Source organism: Hermetia illucens, chromosome 1 (genome assembly GCF_905115235.1).
Source record: "Hermetia illucens chromosome 1, iHerIll2.2.curated.20191125, whole genome shotgun sequence".
NCBI classification, from domain to species: Eukaryota; Metazoa; Arthropoda; class Insecta; order Diptera; family Stratiomyidae; genus Hermetia; species Hermetia illucens.
Window position 1 is genome coordinate 55411020 of NC_051849.1, and position 13796 is coordinate 55424815.

Consider the following 13796-nt stretch of genomic DNA (forward strand, 5'->3'; position numbering starts at 1 on the left):
CTCAAACGATTATTATTATTGGTGCAATTACTCACTTGGTTGAGTGCCAGGCCCAGGTTTTCAACCAGGTTCATCATGGACGTTTGTGTTCGTCATTGTGCTTGTTTCCTCACTGTAGGCTTATCTATTGCAGGGGAAGTAACGATTTCAAACTCTTTTTTTGCATTTTTTTTATATGGAGAACCTTCTCAAGAATATTGTAAGAAACTTTGAGTTGAATCGGAGAAAAACTAAGGAAGATACAGCGGTTTAAGTAACCACGCCTCATACATGACTCAATGTGGACTTGTGGTTCGAATGGCAAAAATCTTCAGCTACTAGTTGGATTCGCTCAAACAGACATATAGTGTTCTTCCCAAGGATATTTTGGATGCCATCAAACCTATCTATGAAGATCTGAGTAAAGATGCCCCCCTGGATCGATGTGTCGGAGGTTTTACCCAGGACAACAATAAGAGTTCGAACCAACTTATTTGAAAAATCTCACCAAAGCACATGAGTGGAACCTCTGCCATCATTGAGATTGCAGCTTATGTGGCAGTCTGTGTTTTCTTTCAATCAAGGTTCTTTGATTTGCTAACCTCTATGCGAGAATCAGCCATCAGAATGCCCATGAATGGACTTTATAAGTCGAGTGGAGCCGAGAACTGAAAAACAAATTAAAGAAGCAGGATATGTCGTGGACAGGAGCAGAAAGGAAAGGAAAAATGACGTTTCTCACTTCAAAGTATTCCCAAAAAATGAAAAATTGAAATTTCAAAAAACTCTCCCAACGCTACCTGGAGAAAGCAATCATCTAATAAAAGAACTTTGATGTTTTGATTTCAGATGATCTAGTATCCGTCAAAAAAAAAATTGTATCTTTTTTTGCACGAATTACGTTTCTAATTAGTTCGTAGGAAATAAAGTTGATAAATGATGATAAATAAAGGATCTTTAAGATAAACAAAATTTCCTGTAATTTTCTTATTAGACCTTGTATGTACATCATCAGGCAAATTATATTTACATTTACATCATTTCCTCTAGTAATTCTCTTTACAGTCTTTATATCAATTATTTTCCACCATTCTAATCGAATCAATTTCAGAAACCGGTTATATAACTTTAGACCGACTGCATGTCATTTAACTCACCGGGTTGATATACGATCTGATTTACGTAACCTTTACTAACTTCCAGTATCTTTTCATAGATAAAAAAAATCTAATTCGTTTCATGGCAGCAGTTTGGCTATCTCGTCTTATTTCGCTGGAAAGCTTGTTATGATAGCAAAGAAATTCCGACATGTTTAGAATATTAAAGAATTATTTAATACCCTCTAAATTTCGCCACTAGTATGTATGGAAACAAATTACATTGTCTCGAACAACTGTGTATCTTGCATACATATGTCGGCTTGAATTGTGGTATAAAGATACGCTTGAAAGTATCTAAACTTGAACGTCACAAACCTGAAAATAACTTTTCGTCATCATCATATCGTGACCGTGATTATTCATGTGCTTTTGAATGTATTTGTGTCTATTTCAAAAGATATTTTAGCAAAAAACATGCTTTAAGATTTTCAAAGATTGCGTTTTCGCAATGTCCATTCTGTTGAATTTCTTGCCAAATATCTTTTTTGTGGAACTTTGTGTGATATTTAACCAGTCAAACAACTTTGTTGGCATCGTAAAATATTCTTTCTATCTGAAAGTGCTGGGAAACTGCTTGGAGGCTTCATGTTTTTTGAGAACAACAGCTAGGGGGGTATATTGGTCTGGACCCTCGAAAATAAAGTGGACGTAGTAAAAAACTTAGATTTTGCCGGTTCAAGATGACTTGAAGGCATTGTCATGATATTTTTTTAAATGCAGGCATGACTATTCTAAGCCTGATTGCGTTATATATTTGGAAATAGGAATATTTTGGGAATGAACCACTTAGTAATACTTGTATTAGATATAATTTTTAAAATGGTTGATAGCTGTTTTCTTATATAATTAGACGGGTGAGAGCTTCTAGTAAATAGTTCTAGTATTTACGTAAGTATGTTTATATAACATAATGAATTTGTGGTAGCAATATTTCATAATACATAACACCCATTTAAATCGTCTTGAAAATGATTTTTAGTGTTAAATTCCTCTCAAGTTGATCGAATCTTGTTAAGTAGCGTAAAAACACTTTATGATTCAGAAAATATGATTTTCCGGACTATTGCAAAAATGTATTTATTTACTGGGTACAGATTGGAAGCTGTTTTTTTAAAATAAATAAATTTTATTATATTTCATCTGAATTGATGCTGCATTAAAAAACAATCAAATCATATAATTAAAATTTCCATAATCTCATCAGTGACATTTGAATGCTCCCTTAATTCCCCCACAATTAATTGTCTCAACGAAACCGGCTCAAGCTCCTAAGCTTTCTAAAAAAACCTTGTTAGGCAATCAACTGAAGTTGATTTTTTAATAGCTCACTTCCAAAACTCGTTTGAACTTAAGGTCATAGGAAATGAGCTAAAACGGCCGAATTTGGCAGACAAGTGCGTCAAAATGGAGCGTGTCTCAATGCTGAATAGCTGGACCGGGCTTTGCTTAATTGCCTCTCTGACAAAAAACAAATATCTAGAAACTTGACGAGGTTGGAGGCAATTGGGGAGAGGCTATAAAACAATATCTTCAAATGACTTTTACGATCAATAGGAACGGAAAAGCCAAATAGAATTGAATATGTATCGTGGGCATGCACACAATCGAAATGAGAAAAAAAAATGATAATTTATTATTGACGGTTGGACGTGGGCGTCAATCATTATTGTTATTACTAATATGCATCTTGCATATAAGGACAAACGCAAGAAATTTGAATCCCATGAACCCAAAACGATGACTCTCTCCATTTCCATCCCCATTTCAATTCAGCATTAACAGCGACCAGTCATAGATCTTCCATATTTGTATTTTTGAATTGATGTTCAGGTAATTCACACGTATGGATCGTGGGGTGACTGATTTCCATTAACACAGTCACTTGACTTCGAAAGGAAATGTTATTAGAAAAATCTTGAATGACTAATGCACTAAGATTTTTTCTATGAACCAACATCAAGTTTATTTTTGTAGGCTGTACTTATAATTTTGTTCATAGACAATGAATCTTACAAGCTTAATAGGTTTCTTTATAAGTCGCCTCCAAATGTTATGTAGAAATCACTCGGCGTAAGACAGAACAATCAGTTTTAATTTATCATTCATTACAATCGTTGAATCTTAGCCTCATATCTAGCTGGTTATTACGAAACTACAGTTGAGTACGTCCAGAACATTTTCCTAGAGTTATAATTAGAAAATCGATTCAGCTTCAGCAATTCCAGTTAGAACTGAACTTTTGATAATGGTAATCGATGGCCTAATTAAGGTGACCCGGTTTGCTCATAAAGTTTGAATTATTATGGTATGCCCATCCCATTATGAGATTTGGGCAGTTTCAGGCACAAGAAACGTGACTGACATTTTTGGGAAAGGTTCGGCATATTGATTTTCCCGTACTTTGTTTTGGATTTATACGGGAGTAAGCATGCTGTGGATATGTGCATTCCAGAACTAACTATTGTTTGGCGTGGAAATAGGTTGGCGTGCCTAAGAAATTTAAATTTCAGATCCATTTTGGCATATACATGTACTTTGTACTGAAAATGTAATGAAGGGAACGGAAAATCATATCTTTAGGTTTTGACATTCACATAACAGGTCAATTCGAGAAAGTAATGCCAATTGAATGTGAACGGTTGAAGGAGTCAATATTCTTAAAGAAATTTAAAATGAAGTATGCACTGGAGCAATGCTTTACTAAAGGGTTACCTCCATCTCAATTCTCCTCAGTTCAGCTTGAATTTTATGTATAAATGCCAAACCGGGACCAGGTTTTCCTGACACCTTGTTCCCTCGCTAGACAATACAACTGCGAAACATCTTCCTTTGGTTGAAAAAGGATTACTCTTTTCGCACTGTGCTGGCTAATATTCTCGTTCATTGAGTAAGTCTCTTAAGATTCATCTAAAATTTACATTGAATGATACTCAATTTACCTATCCATTGAGGAAGATATTCCAGTTTTAACGACTTTTTTTTTACGTTTTCAAAAAAAACGGTAATATCTTTTGAATTGTTCAGTAAGGCAGGGATGTTTCAAGGGATAGATTTGGCAAGTGAGACCAGTTTTTGCATTTCAACAGTCAAGGGAACCTTATTAGCTTTTCAGTTGCCTGAATATATATATATATAATATCATCTTCGTCCCTCTGTTAATTTTGGACATTGTAGCATTGACGATAATTATTATTAACCCCGAGTTACAGGGTTGAAACCTTTCTGGGAAGAAAAAAATACAACGGGAAACGGACAACAAAGAAATGCGTTAGAGGAAGTCATGATAGGAAAGAAGCTGCAGAAAAACATTGTGGGTCGACTAAAACCAATTTTGTATCCTAAGGCAAAAATGGATACAAAACATATTGGGAACTCTAGTGTTAGCATTTACGAAATTTGTGGAGCACCTTAGGCACCCTAAGAGGACTCATAAACGGTAGATATACTTAACTGAATTTTATTAAGAATCCTATCAAGGCTACCAAGAGATTAGAGATCAATTTTCGAGAAGAAACCTTATATAGGGTTTTTTAACAAAAATTTTCAATAGGGTCAAATTGAAATCGCGTGGCAGTTTTGACATTTAATTTTATGACATATCAGTAGTAGAAGCTTTCCCAATTGTTACTTTGAATTCAATTTTGCTCGAAAATTGTATTAAAATAATAAAAATCCAAATGAAAATGGTGGATTGGTAATAGTTATAATTCGTGATATTTTCGGTCAAAAGATTGGTCCTGCTGAGACCGCTATTAAGAATTTGATCGATAAATTTGGGTCGACTTTGATATCTGAAAATCCAAGACCGAATATTAGGAAGGGTTTTGCATGCTCAACGAGTCAGTATGTTGCGCTATGTGATCTGGAGACGTGATTGGGCCATTTTTTCCGAAAATTTTGTTGGAAATGCCCTATGGCCTATAAATGATGATATGGTTATCATTGAAATGTGGTTTCAACAGAACGATGCCGTATGTTACACAACTATCGAAACACCCTTAGAATTTTGCAGCCTTCGGGCAGCAAGGACAAGATAAGTTTTACTATGGTAATATATTTTTCCCTGAAACGACTTTGATCCTCTGCTGTTTTTGCATAGGAATGATGATAAAAAAACTCTGTTATCAAAAGAAGTAACTACATCGCTATTTGAAATTTTCAGTTCGACATAGTCGGAGTCCCCTTCATATTATTAAGATTTAGCCAAAGTTCATTCAGTACAAAGGCAAGTCGGAAGCCGGAAGCTAGCCGCTATAGGTATGAAAAGTTTTGATAATTTTTTATGCAGGAATATTTAGCATTATGACGGTTTCACTTATATAAAGCTCGTAGTGAATATACATATAATACATATATAACCCATATTCAATTCAACGTGATACTGACATTTTATCTTTTAGTTAATAGTTATTTGACGCGAAAGGAACAACTTTGATCAACTACAACAATAGTAGGATTTCTACCAAACTATCCAGTTTTAAAAATTAAAACTTTTTCTCCAATAAAATTTTACGTATCTAGAATTAATTCAAGAGTGGTTCGCAGTAAATTTTCAAAATATAAAAATACATTATTGTTAACTTTAATTGAACAGATATCGTAACGGAGAGCATTTTGGGTCCTAAATATCATGTGCATGCACTACCATAATTTTTTTTTCAGAATTTTACGGTAGCTAGTTTCTGAGAACGGGTCCTTGAAGTAATTGCTTCTTTTCTACCACCCGCACTCCTCCTCTTTGTAGCCAATGTCAAAACTATTATTCGCTTCAAGGAGTATTAACCGGGACCTTTCATTTGATACCCCATGATTATATTCGATGATAAGAAATTCCGCACCCCTCTTTTAGGTATATGGAGACCTATCGCAAATTTGGGTACAATATGGACTTTGGACACTAGACCTATTAGGCCTGTTAGAGGGCTAATAGCACAGTGAAAATATAAGATAAACCTTTAAGCAATCCAGAAGTGTATGTAGATGATAATAAGGTTTTTTTGTCATCTGGTCCGAAGTAATAAGGCTCTAAAATTATGAAGGCAATGTCTTTTATATTATATGAGTTCTTGTCCTGAAATAAAATAGCGATGATATTTGGCGACTTCAAAGTCGAAATGAGAAAAAGATGTAATCAACTTGGAACCACTAGAGGGTATAGCTTTCGGGAGACCACCAACTAACTGGCCGATGACTTCCTATAGCAACTTAAATCATCAGAACATACAGATGAGATAGTGGTCTCACTCATTTGGAAAACCCACAACCAAATTAACTTCATATTCATGAATATGAAGTTAAATTCATAGGTGTGCGAGCACCTCCTAGTATACCTTTCTCCAACGCGCATTATCTCCTTATCTTTTAAATAATGCCTATCAATGACGAATTAATGATGACAGGATTTCCACCACGACCCTTAATCCAAAAACTTGGACGTGCAAAAAATGGCTGGCGGAAAAATCCCCAACCGTATTTTGAAAAGAAGAATAGTCCTAGGATAACAACGTTAGCTAAAAAATGTGATTTTTTCGTAATTGAAGGGTGCAGTTGTCCAGTTGGCGAGAATGGGGGAAGCTTTTCAAGAGGTGAAAGGGCGAAGATTGTCATGAACAAGGTAAAAAATCCTATCCGAGGCTACTGTTGTGGCTTCGTAACAGGTTGTTTTCCGTGTAGGGTTGTCAGCCCTACCCAACCCCCAACCTGGAGGACCAGTTGGTACAATTTGTCCCGTTTTTAGGCGCGGGAGACTCGCCTTCATCCTTCTCCGTCTGCAGCTTTTCGTTAAGAAAGAGCTCCCAGCGGTCACCACGTGGAGGTGGAGATAGGGTTTGGTAGTAGAGCTGTTGGTGTTGGTTCAGCAGGCATTTCCCAGGTTTTATGCTCCATCGTGGGTACCAATCCACGTTTCGCCCCGGGACCTATACTACCCTTTGATCACTCTCAAGACCATTCGACATCAACAACGGTCTACGACAAGGGGATGCGCTATCATGCGTCCTCTTTAACCTGGCCCTCGAGAAGGTGATCCGTGATGCTGAGGTGAATGCAAGAGGTACGATCCTCTTCAAGTCCACCCAACTACTGGCCTATGCTGACGATATCGACATCATGGGAAGAACCACCCGAGACGTTCAAACTGCCTTCATCCAGATCGAGCAGGCGGCGCGAGATCTTGGGCTGCACATCAATGAAGGCAAGACAAAATACATGGTGGCAACGTCAGCACCAAAGACGAATCAACCAACAACATCAAACCGCACTGGTCAAACACAAGCACGAACAAGAACAAGGATAGGGGAATACAACTTTGAGACCGTTGACAATTTCTCCTATCTAGGGTCGAAAATCACAACCGATAACAACTACGATGATCCGCGCACGGTTGTTGTCAGCCAACAGAGCCTACTTCAGCTTACAAAGACTGTTCCGCTCGAAACGTCTCACCATAGGGTCAAAGCTCTTACTGTACAAGACTATGATCTTGCCAGTCCTCATGTATTCCTCGGAAACTTGGGTTCTTAGCAAGAAAAATTGCGAACTCTTGGCCGCGTTCGAGAGAAGAATCCTCCGAAGAATTTTTGGCCCCCTACATGAGGATGGACGATTCCGTAACCTACACAATGACGAAATCTATGAGCGATACCATGACCGTCCGGTTGTGGATAAAATCCGGCTCAATAGGTTACGGTGGGCGGGTCACTTAATCCGTATGGATGAAGATGATCCCACCCGGAAAGTCTATAAGGGCAATATCTATGGTAGGAAAAGAAGACGAGGCAGACCCTGCCTAAGATGGAGCGATGGCGTGGGCCAGGACGCCAGACAGCTTTTAGGGATATCGAATTGGTGGACCTCGGCGCAAAACCGGGATGTCTGGAGTTCCTTATTAAGGCAGGCCTAGACCGGATACCGGTTGTTGCGCCGTTGATGATGATGAAGGTAAAAAATCGACATCGACAAAGCTCAATCAATAAAAATTACTTGGTTTAAGGCTAGACTCCGTCTTTGGAAGCTTCTTCTCTTCTGAAGTTAGATAAAGCATCCTGCGCATTCTCTGTGTCGAAATTGATTAAATGTCTACATTTTTTATGCTTGCCATAATTATGGGATTCAAAAAAGTACCACCAACAACATCAAACCGCACTGGTCAAACACGAAGAAGAATAAGGATAGGAGAATACAACTTTGAGACTGTTGACAATTTCTCCTATCTAGGGTCGAAAATCACAACCGATAACAGCTACGATGATGAAATCCGCGCACGGTTGTTGTCAGCCAACAGAGTCTATTTCAGCTTACAAAGACTGTTCCGCTCGAAACGTCTCACCATAGGGTCAAAGCTCTTACTGTACAAGACTATGATCTTGCCAGTCCTCATGTATTCCTCGGAAACTTGGGTTCTTAGCAAGAAAAATTGCGAACTCTTGGCCGCGATCGAGAGAAGAATCCTCCGAAGAATTTTTGGACCCCTACATGAGGATGGACGATTCCGTAGCCTACACAATGACGAAATCTATGAGCGATACCATGACCGTCCGGTTGTGGGTAAAATCCGGCTCATCCGTATGGATGAGGATGATCCCACCCGGAAAGTCTATAAGGGCAATATCTATGGTAGAAAAAGAAGACGAGGCAGACCCTGCCTAAGATGGAGCAATAGCGTAGGTCAGGACGCCAGACAGCTTTTAGGGATATCGAATTGGTGGACCTCGGCGCAAAACCGGGATGTCTGGAGTTCCTTATTAAGGCAGGCCTAGACCGGATACCGGTTGTTGCTCCGTTGATGATGATGATGATGATGATGATGATTCTTTGGTGCGGACAATGCAAGTTGATTCAAAATGCTTGACATCTCTCACTCACAGACGATCATTTTAGCAACCCTCAGTTAGCTAAGGCCGAAACTAACTTACACATTGAGGACTCGTTTGGAATAATTCTACTGAATGAAAAGTAAAACAGGAAGAGATTGCACTATATAAAATGAGTATAATTGTCATACAGGACTACATCGTTATGGCTTTGCAAATAGTACACTGTGTTGCTCCACACACCCCAAGTAAGGTAAATAAACCCAGATTATAAATCAATTCATGAATGATTTCATTCCTAACCAATGCATATCATTTTACCATACTTAGTTTCTCTTGACATAAGTTCCTTTTCAGTGTAGTCACTTGAGAGCGAACTAGATGCTTATTGTACTTAGTTAGGTATACAATCCAAAATGTAAGATACTAGACAGGATTCGATCAGCTGGATTTGCGTAGTATATGGCAATCAGTGTAACAAATCCAATTGTCGTGAGGTCAAGAAGGACTTCAGCTCTTATGCATGTCCGGTCACGACGATTAGTTATTTAGCTAGAAATTTCGTGGTTTGTTACGGCTTGACATTCTTCTCCCAACTAAGTTATAGATTTTCAGTTTAAGCATTTTTAGTATGTGCTATTAAACAATGAAAGGAGCGGGAAGGATATAATAATATAATAAAAAAATTAAAATGCTAATATTTCTACTTAGAGTGCACTTGAAAGGCAAGAGTACTCTCCCTATTTAAACGGGTTCTTATAATAATTTAATATTAGCCGTCAACACATTAGGGTACTTTTTCTGCTTCAATTAAAAGAGCAACCTTAATCTTCAGAACAACACCATATCTAGGCCCATTTATCTTACTAAAATTTAGACTGTACTTCAGATATTTGCGCCCGCTATGTTATTTGCGCTGGATCTAACTATACATATTCCCTAGAGGCACGAAAACCACATTACCAATCTATAGATATTCCCGTCTATACCTCAAATAGCGCCAACAAGTCCCAGCAACTATCTCCTCGCATTTACCTTTCCTACATATGCAAATTAGCGCTTTACTTACTCAAAATGTTAATAACTAGCATTCAGACTTAACTCTAGCGCACTTCGCGTGTGTTGTGATGTATCTATCTATATAGAAAAGCTACAGATATTTACCTTGGTTATTTCAGTGGTAGTCGTTATATTGGCCACATCAGCATGATCTTTTTCAATTTCGTGCACAATATCTGTTGGCACGTAAGTCTCCTTGTCCACGAACGATTTCTCATCTACAATTTTCCATGTACCAGTTTTTGTATCGTAGATTTTTGTTGTGTAAGTTGTTGTTGTTATATTGGTGACATCATCAATGATCTCTGGTATGGTTTCCGGAGTGTTTTTATTCTTGATGATTTTCTCATCGACAACTTTCCAGCGGCCGGTCTTTTGATCGAAGACCTTGCGCTTGTAGATTGTCGTGAAGGTTCCATCTGATTCCTGGCTTACATAACGGACCAAAGAAGGACGAATTGATTTGATAGTTTTCTCGTCAACTTCCTTCCAGGTCTTGGTTTTCGCATCGTACATTTGTTTCGATACATTGGTGGTATCGGAGGAGATGTTTTCCAAAGTTTTAGTAGATTTCCTGGTGACGGTGTCCTTGGTATCGTCTACATTGGAAATTGTGCTGGTTGTTGATGAGCGCCTGGTTGTCTTTTGGGTGTCATCGATACTCGAAACAACCCCCGTCTTTGTGGTTTTCTTGGTTATAGTTTCGTCAAACTTCGTTGAATCTGTGATGTTTTTCAATGAAATAGTGGATTGATCGATGTTTGATATGTCCGTAATGTCGCGTTGGATAGTCGTAGTTAGATTATCTGTGGGCGAACCTCGAGGACCGGGACCTTTTCCAGGGATGGTTGTAATGTATTCAGTTGTTGTAGTCATGGGCGAGTCTCGAGGACCGGGTCCTCCACCAGGGATGGTTGTAATGTACTCAGTGGTTGTGGACATAGGGGAGCCTCGAGGACCAGGTCCTCCTACAGGAGTGCTTGTAATATATTCAGTGGTCGTAGACATAGGTGAGCCTCGAGGGCCGGGTCCCCCACCAGGCATGGTTGTTATGTACTCAGTGGTTGTCGTTGAGCTTGTCAGTCTTTCTGGAGAGTCAAATTTGCCGGGTCCCTTGAACCTTCCATCTTTCTCATTAACCGTGGTTTCATCAACAACTTTCCAGGTGTTCGTCTTGTCGTCCCAAACTTTTGAAGTATAAGTGGTGGTCGTAGCACTTGCCATGCTTTTAGACGTATTTTCAGATATCTTTTTCGATGAGGAACTCTGAATAGTTTCATGACGACTGCTGGTATTCGCAATGGAATTCAGGGAATCCAGTCGATCATCATTTATTATCTGGGTTGTTGTTGTTATATCTCCATTTCGATGATGTTTCAAATTTTTGTCGCTAATACCACTATCGGTACGACTGATGGTTGTCCTATCAATCTGCCTCGGTAAACCGCTGTCGATAGCCAAGCCTTCACGCGTAATTCCCGCTGGAACTGATTCTAGAATGCTGTCAGTGTCAAGCATTCGTTTGTCTTCAAAAACAGCAGTATCGGTGAGTATTTTTTTCTTGGTCTTATCATATTTGGAATGTTCAAATTCGTCTTTTGAATGTTCGATGGGTTTGGAGTCACCAATTTGTTCCAATTTGCGACTGCTAGCCAAAGCCTTCTTCTCATACATTGGACTTTCGCCGGGCTTTCCACTATCGAATGCAACGGCCTTATCGCTTATGTTTTCCGAATACTTGACCTCCGGGGTGACGCCGGTACCGAACTTGGCCGAGAAGCTTTGATCGGACTGTTGATTTTGGCTGGAGCCCCATTCACGGTTGCTGGAGTCAACCAGGCGTTCTTTGCCATCAACAATTTCATAGGTGTAACTGGACGAGCTACCCTTTTGCATGCTGGATGATGAAGCATGATGTGAAGACGATGTTTCTGAGAGTATAACCGTTTCCGGAGCAGTTGATACGACCTCGGTGGTATAAATTAAGTTAGGGTCAACTGAAATAGCTGAGGATGACCTCTCTTGATCGATGAAACTCTGAGTGTCTCTTTTGTGGCCATCTTTGTGCATAACCGAGTCCACCTCGCTGATCTGGGTACCACCAAAAATGTAACGAACCTTGCCTGGTTGTTGGCTGTGAACATCTGGTGTGGTGACGATATACTCCGTGGGTTGACTCTGGATCGACTGGATCGATCGACCGGAGGAGCTTTTCTTCAAACCGGTTACATCACTAATTTGCACCGATGAGGAGGTGGACTCCTTGGCATCTGTAGACGACACTTTAGATGTAGACGTTGTTGTTGTGGAAGATTTTGTCATTGACGATGATTTTGCACTGGTCGTAGCACTCGTAGACGTGGAAGACGATGTGTTTTTTGCAGCTTTTTTCACAACCATTTTGTTATCTTTTATTGCTCAAAACTATCGGAATTTGTGCATATATTTCGTTCTTTATCAAAAATTTCTTATAACATCACACTACCGTTTTCGGTATATTCGAATTTTCGTTTATATCACAATTTTAAGGTCAAAATAACTTTTTTTTTTCAGAAAATACAAAACTTTTTCTGGAATGTTATTTTTTTTTTGAATATCACAATTTTTCCAAATTATCCAATGAATTTTAGATCACCAAAAGAGTATGGAACGAGAACCAAGAAAAGATAATCAATATTTTAATGTAAAAATGATTTTAACAAAACAGCCTGCAAGTGAACAGGGTGGTCTTTCTAAATGCTAACTACTGGAATGCACACAACTGAGAAACACCGAGAAACACTTCTTTTTCCCCGAAAGTATGTGGGTTTGATGACTATGTATTACCGACCAGTTCCAAGAATGTATTTCAATATTAAATGTTACTATTTTGGACCGCTTTTCGCGGTTTCGCGGATTCAACTGAACAATTACACGAAAGTCGTACTGAAGTCATTCAGTGGAACAAGTGGGGAGCTTTAAAAACTTGGTGGAACCACCTACATACCTACCCAGATACTGTGTTGGCTGCCGGGAGCATGTGAGGGGCGCTATAGAGAAGATACAGATACAATCGCCATACGTACTGTGCAATAGCTATACTGTCGTGTTGTACTGTACATGCACAGTATCTGCTGCCCACGGTCACTCCAAGTCTCCCAGTTTTCGTATAGGAAAAATAGAAATAAACACGCAAGCAAAATTCTACGGAACAGGTATTTCACACAACTTCGGTGTAAGGCTGGAAGATGTTTGTCTTTCGTATAGGGTGCGTATAAAATGGATGTTTTCTACTGGATTCCACGGCAGCCTTTATTTTTTTATCACACAAACTCTTCTCGATGATGAATGGGACCATAATCTTAGCATGCTACATTCGAAGTGGAAAGGTCTGGCAGTGAATATAACGAGACTATTTCCTATTACCCTCACAGAGAGGTAAATATAGCTAGCGGTGATGTGCTAATTACTGGTGAGAAAAGGTTTTACCAACGTGGTCTACTTTGGGAAAAACAACTGTTTTTCATTGTTGACATTTGGAATAGTTTGCTAACCAATATTTCGGAATTAAATTTAAAAAAAATATAATAACCTTTGTTTTTCCCAATATCATATTTTAGAATATTGTACCCTTTTAATGGCTATAATGTACCTATCCTGCTATCCTTCTCTGGTGAAGGGTATTTCAGGTAACCGAGAACGATAGCGTGTAGGTTTGGTTGACGCGCTCTAACCCACCAAAGGATGAATGAAAACCCTATATTCTGCTTCTAGGTGCTTCGGCCTGTATGGAGTTGCCAAATCTCGC

The 13796-nt window shown here is 38.9% G+C and overlaps 1 protein-coding gene across 1 annotated transcript in view; it reads right to left on the reverse strand.

Annotated features, from left to right (window-relative positions):
• The window catches only part of LOC119648961, a 51442-nt gene extending 38475 nt beyond the window's left edge, over window positions 1–12967 (reverse strand). The window contains exon 1 of the mRNA XM_038050884.1: window positions 10115–12967. Coding sequence (XP_037906812.1) covers window positions 10115–12409 — 2295 coding nt within the window. The 5' untranslated portion in view covers window positions 12410–12967. The remainder of the gene's footprint in view (window positions 1–10114) is intronic.
• Between the last annotated feature and the right edge of the window lie 829 nt (window positions 12968–13796).